The sequence below is a fragment of the Otolemur garnettii genome, unplaced genomic scaffold (genome assembly GCF_000181295.1).
Source record: "Otolemur garnettii isolate 467f Iridium unplaced genomic scaffold, OtoGar3 scaffold00107, whole genome shotgun sequence".
Taxonomy (NCBI): Eukaryota; Metazoa; Chordata; class Mammalia; order Primates; family Galagidae; genus Otolemur; species Otolemur garnettii.
Window position 1 is genome coordinate 7,224,798 of NW_003852502.1, and position 13,878 is coordinate 7,238,675.

The window sequence follows — 13,878 nt, forward strand, 5'->3', positions numbered from 1 at the left end:
AAAAAAAAAAAAAAAAAAAATATGAAATGGCTGTCCTTGTCTTTCCTTACTTTTGTTGGTTTAAAGCCCAGTGTATCTGCAAATAAAATTACCACCCCTGCTTTTTTCTGATTTCCATTTGCCTGGATTACAGATGTCCATCCCTTCATCCTGAGTCTATATTTATCCTTGAAGGTAAGATGAGATTCCTGTATGCCCCAGATATCTGGTCTGAGTTTTTGTATCCAGTCAGCCAATCTGTGCCTCTTAAGAGGACATTCTAAGCCATCCACATTAATTGAGAGTATTGATAAGCCTGGTAATACGTTGGGTGTCAAGCTTTTTGAAAGTCCAGTAAAAATTTTGAATCTTTTAACCACTGTGGAAATTGGATTTTGGTCTAGAATTTCAGAGTGAGTTTACTTTGGTGGTAGAGCATTGTGCTGGTCATTATGGAGGATAGGTCTGAGGATATCCTGAAGAGCTGGTTTGGGTATGGCAAATTTCTTGAACATGTGTATGTCATTACAGTATTTAACTTCTCCATCATAAATGAAGTTCAGTTTAGCTGGATACTGGATTCTGGGCTGAAAGTTGTTTTGTTTTAGGAGATTGAAGATCGATGACCATCCTCTTCTAGCTTGAAAAGTTTCAGCAGAGAGATCTACAGTCATTCTAATATTCTTCCGCTTGTAGGTTATGATTTTCTTACATCTGGCTGCTTGCAGGATTTTCTCTTTCATATTAACTTTGGCAAAGTTAATTACAATGTGTCTAGATGTTTTATTTGGGTTGAGTCATGCTGGGGTTCTGAAACTGTCTGCTATCTGAATTTCAGTATCTCTTGCCATGCTTGGGAAGTTCTCCTCAATTATCTCTTGGAGTAGAGTATCTGTGCCTTTCAGACCATCCTTTTCTACTTCAGGGATTCCTATGAGGCGAAAGTTTGCTCTTTTGGAGTGGTCCCACAATTCTCTCACGGAATGATCTGTTTTTGCTCTCCATTTCTCTTCTTCTTTGAGAGTTTGGGAACATTCAAAAGCCTTGTCTTCAATGTCAGAGACCCTTTATTCTGCTGGTTCCTTTCTGTTACTGAGGGATTCTACTGTATTTCTCAGATCTTTGAGGGCTGCAAGTTCTTGCCTCAATGTGTCAAAATCTTTGGTGAATTTGTCTTTGAATTCATTGAATTTTTGAGACAACTTTTGAATTGCTCCTTGAATTTCTAATTCCATCTTTACGTCCATTCTGTTAATCTTATTTGCAATCCAAATTCTGAGTTCTATTTCTGACATCTCAGCCATTTGCTTATGAATGGGATCTTCTGTTGTGTCTCCTTTGTCATCCCTTGGGGGAGTTGATCTACTCTGATTATTCATGTTGCCAGAGTTTTTCTGCTGATTCTGCCCCATGATTATTTTTCACCATTTGGCTAGAGAAGTTGGTAAGGTGAAATTGAATTGAGGGTTCCTGGAGTTGTAATTAACCAGCCCTTTACCAAGGAACTGGGACTGGTGACTGTGGCTTTTCCCTTAGAGCTTTACAAAGGTCCCATTCAGTACTACAGCCTAAAACTTTGGGGATCTACTTGGTATGGTGGGGCTAGGTGGCTCTGACCTGTATTCAGCTAGTCTCTGTCTAATCCTAGTAAATCAGTGGCTTTGGGCTGAAATCTCAGCTGTAGAGATATATAAGCAACTAAGACACCTCAGCCCCCTATAGGCGACAACTGGAAGGGGAGAATCCCACACTCCCACAACACCACAACCAGGGTAAAATCTTGGTGGGTCCCGGGATGATTGGCCCTGGTCAAGAGTTTCAAACCAATTGTCCCGGTCAACACAAACACCAATCAGGTGGGAGAGTTCAGAAGGTCTTCAGCATCTATGCAGTGGGGGTCCACTGGGGTCTCAAGTGTAACTCACTCTAGTGCTCTGTGGAGTCAGAAAGGCCCACCCAGCAAAATAACCCAGGGGGGCAGATGCCTCCTTCCCCACCTTGCACCTCCATCACACCCAGGCAATGGTAGCCTCATGGGGCTGTGGCCCAGTTCCCTCCAATGAACAAATGTGCCAGGGATTTGGGCCTGCTAGAGTGAGAGGGAAGTCAATGCCTCATCAGCCAATCCACCACACTCTGCCACCAGACGGCTGAGGGAGTTGAAGTCTGATTACCTCTGGTGCTCAATGGAAACTGGGGAGTGTTCCACCTGAGCTCGTTCCACACCAGAGGCTAAGAAAGCAGCAAATGTTTTCTCCCTCAGAGACCATGCCTCTGCCCCAGCTGCTCTGCTCCTCTGGTATCCCTGCAATAGCTCCCTCCAGCAGCCCACAGAATTGGGGAGGTGCTCTCTGAAATTTGACCCCAGTGGGATCGCTCTATTAATGCTGCTGCTAGGTGGGAGGTGTCTCCACTCGGGTTCCCATGCCTCAGCAGTTCCTGAGGCTCCACCCATTGTACAGAGACCCAAGCCTCTGCCCGCTGCTGAGTTGCTCTTTCTCAGAGCCAAGCCAGCCACCTTCCCCCCTGTGCCTTTCTGCACTGTTACCAGATTCACAGGTACGGTATAGCTGCACTACCACAAACCATGCAATGCCCCCAGTCTTAACAAAGAACCACGAACGTTCTGGGTCTCTGCAGGGGTTGGGCTTCTAGACCGCCAGGCCAGTGGGAAGGGTGGACTGGGAGTTCAAAGTGGCAGAGAAAATATTTGTTCAACCTTCACACCAGACAAGGGAATGCCCAGGCTCACAGCAGGGACTCTTTGGAGAAGGAGTCCCAGCTTCCAACAACTCGCTCCCATGGGGTGACCTATTCACCACTCACTAGTAGAGATCTCACAGCAATCAAGCAAGCAACTTTCTGGGGGGAGGGGATGGACATGCATCCTCTTTGGGGTGGGTTCTGTACCTGGAATTTGTTTCCTTGGAGTTGCAGCTTGCCTCAGCAGGGAAGACATGCAATTATCAATCTCTTCTCTCAGCTTGGCTCCAACCCTTCAGATTTTTAGTTTCTTTCTGGCCGTTATCTCTCCCTCTGGACAAGAGCTTCTGTTGAAAGCTGACTTCAGTTGGCTATCATCCCCCACTCCCCTTTGCTCTTGTTGAATGTAAAAATTGGAGTTAGGGAACACAGCCAACCCAAGGTTTTAGCAGAACATAAGGGACATTGAAACAAAATGAACAAACAAACAAATAACAACAACAACAAAAACAATCTGATACACACAGAGACACACAAATAATTAAAAACAAAACCAAAAACAGAAAAAAACTCAAATAGCCTGATGTAAGCAATCTCAGCAACCATAAGAGGAAGAGGAGGGCTCAGTGCCCATAGCCCAGCAGCCAGGGCACCAGCCGCACACACCAGAGCTGGTGGGCTCCAACCCGGCCCAGGGCCCACCAAACAACAGCCAGGTACTGTGGTGGGCACCTGCAGCCCCAGCCACCTGGGAGGCTGAGTCAAGAGAACCACTCAGACCAAGAGAGTTAGAAAGAAAAAAGAAAAAAAAAGAAAAAAGAACGAGCAAAGAGAGAAAAAAGGCAACAAAATTATGTATATAACAAAATTTTATATATATGCCATAGGGATCAACTTTAGTAGGAATATATTTATGTTGCAATATACTTTCTGGACACCAGGTGACGCCATAAGTAGTTCCCAGGCTTATACCTGCCTCCCAGCTTAAATTGTTCTTAGTGTTGCCTAATTACCCACTTGGCACCCAGACCCTGCCGAACTGCTGATTCCACCGATATCAAAAAATCTTCACAGGCAGGTTTCTCAAATTCTCTCTGCACCAGTTCCCGTGAAGTGCAGGATATTGTGGGCCAGTTCCGAGTGTAGGATGACTATCTGCAGGTGAGACTCAAATCGCTACACCTGGCCCACGGGAAAGGTCCTGTGGCGACCACCATCTCCCAAATTCCAAAACAATGCCTCTTCCTCTCCAGGATCTTTCCCGGCTGGGTTTCTCTCCCGCAGCCTAACCACAGTGGTGCCACAGCACATGGCACCCCACTCTCACCGCCTAATTCCACTCAGGAGTCCACAGTTGACCAATCTTTCCACACAGCACCTCGTTTCCCCACAAACTGAGAACTGCAATCCTGCCTGGTGGGGCTGGTTGCTGCCCCCCGCAGCCTCTGCAGCTTGGGGCAGAACCTTTCCTGGTACTCTCTGCAGCTCCGGATTGCACTCCAAGTCCAGCATCTGCCATCTCCCTGCACACCCCGATCTGCCTCTCCACACAAATATTCCACGCCAGGAATGATCTAGCCCACTCACTCTCACCTGTTCCAGGAGAGCTGAGCCAAACGTCCTTCCCGTCCGCCATCTTGCTCCGCCTGACCAACCACTGCTGTTTGGAAGAGCTCTTTTTCGTGACCTGTGAAAAGACATTATTGCTTCACCCATTGAAGTTTTTCTTTCCTATCTTCCTGGTATTATTTTTGTTCTTTTCTTAATTTTTGAGGATAATATGTTTCATAACTGTTTTGCTTTTCTTTTATACCTTTTAGGAAGAGTATATAGTTCTGCAACCCTATGGAGCAAATAAAATGGGGAACTTCATTTGAATATTTATTTACCATAAATTAACATTTATTGCATACAACTTTCCTAAATCAATGTGCTGTTATTTGCATTTGATAAGCGAACAGTGGCATATTAGAAGCTACTCAACTATTTGTTGAATGCCCTCACCCTCCCTGTATTCTAAATTTCACGTTTGACAACAAATAAATTTTTAATTCTTAATTCTTATGGGAACATAAAAGTCGTACATGTTTATAGGATACATGTGATGTTCTGATACTGTACAGGCATAGAACATGAATTAATCAAGTCAAAGTAATTGAGGTATCCATCACCTCAGGGATTTGACATTTTTTTGTGTTAGGAAAATCCCAGTTCCACTTTTTTAGATATTTTAATGTGTACCCTAACTTATGTTGATTACATTCCCTTTGTTGTGCTATCAAATATTGTTCTATCTAACTCTGTTTTTTACATCTATTAACCATCCTCACTTTATCCCCCACACCCCTTTCCAGCCTCTGATAACCATCATTCTATGGTTGGTTCATCATTCTCTGTCTCCAGGAGAACAACTGTTTTTAACATTTATCTGCCATATGTGAGTAAGAAAATTTGAGGTTTATCTTTCTGTTCTTGGCTTATTTCCCTTAATACAGTGTTCTCCACTTCCATCCATGTTGTTGCAAAGGGCAGGAGCTCATTCCTTTTTGTGGCTGCATAATATTCCATTATGTACGTACCACAGTTTCTTTACGCATTCATCCACTGATGGACAGTTCGATCAATTCCATATCTTGGCTGTTGGGAATAGGACTGCAGTAAACACGGGAGTGCAGAGAATCGTTTTGATATGACAAAAAACAGTTCTTTTAATTTGTCCTTTTCTATCTTAACTTGTATGGAAAAAAGCCTGGTTGAACTGTTGTTATAAGATTTCAGATCTTGGCCAGGCACAGTGGCTCATGCCTGTAATCCCTGCACTTTGGGAGACTGAGGTGGGTGAATCACCTGAAAGCTCACAAGTTCGATACCAGCCTGAGCTAGAGCAAGACCCTATCTCTAAAAATAGCCAGGCCTTGTGGTGGGCACCTGTAGTCCCAGCTACTTGGGAGGCTGAGGCGAGAGAATTGCTTGAGCCCAAGAGTTAGAGGTTGCTATGACGCCAGGGCACTCTGCCTAGGGTGACAAAGTAAGACTGTGTCTCAAAAAAAAGATTTCAGATCTCATTGATTTTTTTTTTCTTCACAAATTCTATTATCATTCAAATATCTGAAGATAATTTGATTTCAAAATATTAGCTGGGCAAATGACCTGAAATATTAAATTTTTATTATTAAAATATTAAAATTTCTTGCCCATGTGTACTTTTATTTATCACCTGTGGCATGTAGAAAGAATAGATTTTTCTTTTTTTCTTTCAATTATTATTTTTTTAATGCAATGTTTGGCCAGGGCTGGGTTTGAACCCGCCACCTCCAGCATATGGGGCTGGCACCCTACCCCTTTGAGCCACAGGTGCTGCCCTTTCTTTTTTCGTTCTTTTTCTTTTTTCCAGCAGCTAAGTATATTGAAGCCATAGAGAGTGTGTGTTTATACTGCTTGATTAACAAGTTATCTATGATAGTAATATTTTAGAAACAATAGCAAGAGCCCAGGCATGGTGGCTCACACCTGTAATCCTAGCATCTCTACTAAAAATAGAAAAATTAGCCAGGCATTGTGATGGGTATCTGTAGTCCCAGCTACTCAGGAGACTGAGGCAGGAGGATCGCTTGAGCCCAGGAATTTGAGATTGCTGTGAGCTATGATGTCACAGCACTCTAGCCTAGGCCACAGAGTGAGAGTCTGTCTCAAAAAAAAAAAGGCCTCCAGGTCCATGTTGCTGCAAAAGACTTTATTTCATTCTTTTTTTTTCACAGCTAAACAGTATCCACTGTGTACATGTACCACATTTTCCTCATCCTAGGCTCCAGACTTTTAATCTAATCTCTATTATAGCAGTGGGTCCCAAACTTGCTATAAATTGAAATCACTGTGGGATTTCTAAAAAATAGGAATGTTTGAAGATATTACCTCCATTAAAAAAAAAAAATAGGAATGCCTACCTCTGACCCATGCTCAACATATTTCTTTGGTCTGAGATGTGACCTTGATTTTAAAGGTCTCTGGATGAATCTTATATGTAGCAAAGTTTGGGAGCCATTGCTCTATAGAATCGCCTGTGAAGCCTTGTAAATTTTAGATTTTTTGGCCCTGCACTCAGGTTTTTTTTTTTTATTTTTCTTGGTTTTATTCTGTTTATTCAGTAAGTCTCAAGTAGAACACAGGCTTCTATAATTTTAAAGTACCAAAGGTGACTTTGAGGTGTCACAGGAAGCCACTGCTGAGAAGGAGTGACGTCCTCGCTCCTCTCCTTCCCCTGTCCCCTCCATCCGTGATTCTATGGGGAAACACAAGAGCGTATCTCCCAAGATGTCAAATATGAAGTTCCAGGAGAAAGACCCAGAGAAGATTAGTACACTGGTTCTTCCTCTTTTTGAAATAAGAGTGAACCCTTGAGACAGAAACATAGATTGCTCTTGTGTTTGAGAAAAACCTCAGAGCCTCAGTATACAGGAAATGTCAGAGCTGGTGCCCAGACCAGCTGTCTCAGCTCTCTGGATCACGCCAGTAAACAGGTGGGGGGTGGGGAGCCACGTCCTGAACATGTGTGTACTTATTCACAGGCTATCTCCATGTATGACTGTACTTACACACATCATAAAATATATACAATAGAAGTTTTAAAGGGTGAATAACTGAAGTAAATATTACATGCGTCTTAACAGGGCAGGGGTTTACTCAGAGCAGTGTGTTTGAATGTGTGGCGTCTGACAATCTGCCCTTACTTTGCTTCGAAGGCAGCTCACAGAGGACTCCGGAGGAGCAGTGCGCCCTGCAGGGTTCATGTGCTTCTATTATAGGCATTCTCTTTTATTGACTGTTGTTCTGCAGGAATCTTTTAAAGACACTGTTAATTTTGTTAGGTTTGTTTTAATTAACACTGGCAAATAAAATCCGTGAATCCACTTAAAAAGGCAAGTGTAAACTGCAAGGCAGAGAGGACAGTGAGGATGCCACTTTTAACCCCTCCAAATTGGGAAAATCATACAACTTGTAATTATCCGACATTATCCCAAAATAACCTATTCATTAAATATTAATAGTGTTTAGGCAGAGGGGCGGCGGCTCATACCTGTAATCCTAGCACTCTGGGAGTATGAGGAGGAAGGATCCTTTGAGCTCAGAAGTTCCAGGCCAGCCTGAGCAACAGTGTGGCTAAAAATAGAAAAATGAGCTGAGAATCGTGGTGGGCACCGATAGTCCCAGCTCCTCGGGAGGCTGGGGCAGAAAGATCACTTCAGCCCATTGCTGTGAGCTAGGCTGATGCCACAGCACTCCATCTGGGGTGACAGAGTAATACTCTGCCTCAAAAATGTGTAAGTATATATTACTAGAGTTTAATTCCATTTGATAGAAGAAAAATTAGTATAAACAAAAATTCTAGTCTGTCTTCCCAGCCTCATGGATTACCTTGCATAGCAGTGGGCTGCTTACGCCCCACTTTGAAGACCAGTACCCCACATGGCTACTTACAAAAACCATCCACTGCACAGTTCCTATAAGTCACTTTAATTGAATTATATTCAATAAAACTAAAAGACTGAATGGGATAATGAAATATGAATTGCAATTGGGCCTTCCCGTCTCTTTCCTTCCCCTATGTCAACCTCTTGATGATGACACTAGTCTCTGTTCTATAAATAGAGAAAATAATGCTGCTGATGACTTCCGACATTCACAGGAGTGTTCAGAGTTGACATTATAACTCTAAGATTACAGTTGCATTTTTTCTTCTAATCAGAATTACGGACAATCTAGTCAATATATGTTTGATCAAATCCAACAGTTAAACATCGATCCTGTATTTTGCTACTTAAAATTTCAAAGGAGCCGATTTAAAAATCTGAAGTTGACGAGTAAGACTGAGATTCCCTGTGAGTTCCAGACTGGGTTTAGCAGGTACGGTGCAGAGTGACACGGCTGTGCCTCATCCTAACTCCGCCCGTTTTCTGCAGCTTTCTTCACAGAAGTCAGTGCCGTGGGTTCCCATTTTCAAGTCACTGCCACTCTGGGCTATTGTAGTTGCACATTTTTCTTACAACTGGACTTACTATACTTTATTGACGTTACTGCCAACTTACATGAAGGACATCCTAAGGTTTGATGTTCAAGAGGTAAGAAAAACAATCCTTTACTTCTTACATACAGTATGTATCATTTTAAAACCGCACACAGATTCTGTCTTCATTTGCGTGAAATGCCGTTTTTGTTTCTTTCTCATCTTCCACTTTGCTCTGTGGCGCTGAATTTTGGAGACGTGGCCTTTTGGGTCTCCTCTTTCCTCAGTGTCTGTTCCCTTTTGATTCAAGGCGTCTTTCGTCTGCTCTTCCCTCTAATCATAAAGGTTTTACTAGAACCTAGTACTGTGCCGGGACATCAGATGACAAATTCCAATGGTCCCAGTGTTCCCTCCTAAAAGGGATGGTGTGGGCTCTGCCGGGGTGGCTGTGGCATTCTGCAGGCGTGGGGGATGTGCAGCCGCAAAGCCGCGTAAGATGGGGCTCACCTGAACCTGCCTCTGAGCTTGTCAGGCTTAGTCTGTTCCCGTTATCACTGCACTAATGGGCTTTAGATGTACATCAGGACAGACTCGCACATCAACGTTGGGAGTTGGAAGTTGATTCCAACAATCATGGATGATTTTGAGGGGCTCAAAACTTGTGTGAAAGTTACTGCAGCTGGGGTGAAAAAGCCAGAGAACTAGAATTAGAAATGAAACCTGAGGATGGGACTGAATTGCTATAATCTCATGATCAAACTTAAAACAGATGAGGAGTTGTTTCTTATGGAAAAGCAAAGAAAGTGATTTCTTGGGATGGAATCTACTCCTGGTGAAGATGCTGTGAACACTGTTAAAATTGCAATTAAGGATTCAGAATATTCCATGAACATAGTGGATAGAGCGGGGCTGGTGTGAGTGCAGGGGTGTTTACAAGTAAAGAGGAAGACAGATTACAGATTCCTTAGTTCCTTCTCATTCTCACTGATTCACTAGACCAGCCTCTAAAAAAATGAAAGAAGGGAAGGCAAGGGAGAGAAGAAAGAAAGAGAGAGAGAGGAGAAGGAAGGGAGGGAGGGAAAGGGATGGAGGGATAGAAAGAAATTTTAAAAGGTGGTAGGATCAAGGGGTTGGGGTCAGGTGCTAGAGGGAGTGAGCTGGAAAGACAGGTGTTCTCAGACTGGGAAGCAGGAAACTGAGATGATGAAAAGGCTGAAGCTCTTGTTAATGGAAGTTCTGGGCTGGACTGACAGTCTGGTGCAGTTGTCCAGGCAGGAGACTGGAGGACCTCAAAGCAGGGTGCAGGAAGAGCAGACAGGGGGAGAAGCAGAAAGCGCAGGCTCTTCTTAAAGGAAGAACAGACAGAGCTAAGTAACTGCAGGTAAAATATGAGAAAGAAGAAATCATCGGGAAAGACCCTCGGGTTCTGTAAAAAAGAAAATTGTAAATGTAAGTAAGTAAACTTTTGGCTTTAAGATAGTTTCTCTGAGTTATGATACTACTTGGCACTGATATTTTTGGGGTTTTTTGAGACAGACTCTCACTATGTCGCCCTTGGTAGAGTGCTGTCATGTCACAGCTCACAGCAACTTCAAACTCTTGGGCTCAAGTGATTCTCTTGCCTCAGCCTCCAAAGTAGCTGGGACTACAGGACACCCCACCCCACAACGCCCAGTTATTTTGTTGTTGTTGTTGCAGTTGCCATTGTTTTTTAGCTGGCCTGGGCTGGGTTCGAACCTGCCAGCCTCAGTGTATATGTCCAGTGCTGTAACCACTGCTACAGGTGCCAAGCCAAGGCTCTGATCTATTTAAAATAAAATGTAGCTAGGGTGGGCAAGGTGGCTTTTGCCTGTAATCCTAGCACTCTGGGAAGCTGAGGCACGTGGATTGCTTAAGCTCAGGAGTTGGAGACCAGCCTGAGCAAGAACAAGACCCCCGTCTCTAAAAATAGCTGGGCTTTGTGACATGAGAGGCCAAAGCATGAGGATTGGCAAGCCAAAGAGTTTGAGGTTGCTGTGAGCTATGATGTCATGGCACTCTACCAACGGCAACAAAGTGGAACTCTGTCTCAAAAATAAATAAGTAAATAAATAAATAAATAAAATGTGACCTAGGTTATTCAATTGATAAATTGAAAGAAAAAAATATCATGAGCCTTGTTTTTCTCTGAGATAGTCTCTTAGGAACCGCATTGAACTGAATCTCATAATTCCTCTGAAAGCAAAATGTATTTAATGAATTATATAAACATTAACAGCATAACTGCTATGGATTACCTTGGTTCTCAAGTGGGGGTGGTTGGCTGTGTTTAGTATATGTTTTGTTTTTTCCTCCCACATAATTAATTCTCATCTTCTTATCCTCCAGAACGGGTTGTTATCTGCATTGCCTTATTTTGGTAATTGGGTATGTATGATCCTAGCTGGTCAAGCTGCTGACAATTTAAGGGAAAAATGGAAGTTTTCAACCATATGCGTTCGCAGAATTTTTAGCCTTATAGGTAAGTGAAGTGAATCAGATTTTATTTTGGTTTACTATTATTTACTGTGTTTCTAGTTACTGGCAATAGGAAAAAAAATGTTCTTCCCCCTCCTGTAGTTAATACTTCATTCTAAAAACCACACCCTGCACACAACCAATTAACCAGCAGAGACCCACTGGGGTCCTGTAACTCACTTATGACACCATCTACCTGGACATGGAGCCAGATCCCACAGGTTCAGGGCTCAGTCCCACAAGACTGCTCCCCACCTTCAGGTGCCCCTTCACAAGGTTATGACCTGTACTTCTGACCAGCTGTCTATAAACAGACACTCCCATGACTTCCTCCTCCTCAGGTCCTGTGCAGGTACTAGCGCAGCTCCCAGAACTCAAGCAAACACATTCCTTATCTTCATGCCCTTATGACAAAGGCTGTCACAAAGGATGCAGGTGGCAGCCAGATGGAAGAAAAGCATCTGCGAGCCTGTGGGAAGGGCTGAGGAGGGTCCGCCCCTCTCTGGAGCAGCACCCCAGGAACCTCTGTATGTTCTGCTGTCCAGAAGCTCCTCCATGCCCTGTCCCTCTGAGTGCCCTTGGAGACATTAGGAAGGCGTTAGTGATTAATCCTGGGCACTGGTGATTGACTGGACCATCTTGTATTCCCTCCCTGGAGGTCGCACCTTTGTAATGCAGCCCCCACCCTGAAGCTATGTAGAGGCCCCCAGTCAGTCATTTCATCAGCACACAAAAGACAAATGTGTCTCTCCAGACATTCCAAGCTTTAGGAGCTGTGTGTCCAAAACTGGAGGCAGAGACCAAATATGTATTTCTGATTTTATCACAGCAGTGTAAAAAAATGGTAGTATTAGTCATTTATTTGGGTCATTTATTAAAAAACTATGATGCATTTAGTACATTTCAGTAGAAGATAGTTCTTTTAAACCACACATTCTGAGGATTAAAATTTATAATGTAATATCCTATTATCACCACCATAGCTTGTAATTATTAAAAAATGGCTTGCTTTGTGGAACAAACCCAGAGTTTTATAAATCACTTTGTTTTCAGCTCCAAGTTTGCAATGACAATGTTTTTAAGCCTCTGTCCCTTTTTTAGAAACAAGGTCTCTCACTCTCCTGAGCTCTAGTCATCCTCCTGCCCAAGTCTCCTGAGTAGCCAGAACTACCAGTGCCCTGCACCATACCCAGCTAATATTTTTCATTTTTTTTAGAGATACTGTCTTGCTATGTTGCCCAGGCTGGTCTCAAACTCCCAAAGTCAAGAGGTCCTCCTGCCTCAGCCTCCCAAGTCACTGGGATTACGGGGATGAGCCACCACACTCAGTCAATTTGAGTTTCCATCCAAAAATACTTACCAAGAACTCAATAATTTTTTCCCCTTTATACTCCTGAGTGCCGTCTGATCAATGATAATATGCTTCCATTTCTGCTTTCAGAAAGGCAATTTTTTTTTTGAGACAGAGCCTCAAGCTGTCCCCCTGGGTAGAGTGCTGTGGCATCACAGCTCACAGCAACTTCCAACTCCTGGGCTCAAGTGAGTCTCCTGCCTCCGCCTCCCAAGTAGCTGGGACCACAGGCACTCGCCAAAACGCTAGGCTATTTTTTGGTTGCAGCCATCATTGTTGTTTTGGCGGGTCCGGGCTGGATTTGAACCCGCCACCTTAGGAGTATGTCGCTGGCACCTTAGCCACTTGAGGCACAGGCGCCGAGCCAGAAAGGCAAATTTTAAAACTAAAATAATGAGTCAATTTTTTTTTTTCCTGGAGACAGTCTCACTCTGTTTCTTGGCCTAGAGTCCAGTGGTGCCATCATAGTTCACTTCAACCTCAAATTGCTGGGCTCAAGGGATCCTCCTGCCATAGACTCCCAAGTAGCCAGGGCTATATAGGTGTGTGCTACCATGCCTGATTAATTTTTTTTATTGTTTGTAGAGACAAGGGTCTTTACTGTTGCCCAGGCCGGTCTTAAACACCTGGCTTTAAGCAATCTTCCTCCCTTACCTTCTGCACCTGGCCCAATCATTCAACTTTTTAAAGGTCTCCAGTAATTAGAGACCCCAGTATTCAGCGATGGCTATCCTTCAATAACTTCATTGTAAAAAAGGCCCCATGCAAGTTCATAAGTTCATTCTGCAGACACCTCCAGAGAGCCTCCCAGTAGAGGACGCAGTCCTGTTCCACTGCTTGGTCACTTTCACTCCGTATCTGCAAATGAAATAAATTCCATTTGATTCCATCTGGTTTTCTCCTTGTGGCTTTCTGTGGACCTGCCCTCTACAATACAGTAGCTTGTAGCCACATGTGGCTGTTTAAATTTAATTAAAATTTTAAAATAAGCTCCTCAGTTGCAGTATTTACAAACATACTATATCCCTAATCACTGAGAGTTACTGGATCGCACTGCAGCAGACACAGAGAAAGCCCATTCGTTGAGTCCCTTCCTCTGTTACTTGTATTTTTTGCTTAACTGCCCATAATGAACAATGAATATTTTTGTGAATTGTTAGAACCAAAAGGAATATTTTTCCAACTTCATCCAACTGAATTTATGATCTAGTTTATCTTGTTTTAAGTGAATTTTAAATCACACTGTGTCGGCTATGGCTTCTCTCTAGACCCACATTTTTCAGTCGTCTTCTACCTGCTGTTTTCTCTAACACTGTAGAACGTGGCTGAGTTGTGATCACACGCAGAC

General features: G+C 43.4%; 1 protein-coding gene across 1 annotated transcript in view; it reads left to right on the plus strand.

Moving 5' to 3' along the window:
* The window catches only part of SLC17A5 (solute carrier family 17 member 5), a 47,414-nt gene that overhangs the window by 27,642 nt on the left and 5,894 nt on the right, over positions 1-13,878 (plus strand). Inside the window, exons 7-8 of the mRNA XM_023517278.1 lie at positions 8,640-8,798; positions 11,051-11,183. Of these exons, the coding sequence (XP_023373046.1) occupies positions 8,640-8,798; positions 11,051-11,183 (292 nt within the window). The remainder of the gene's footprint in view (positions 1-8,639; positions 8,799-11,050; positions 11,184-13,878) is intronic.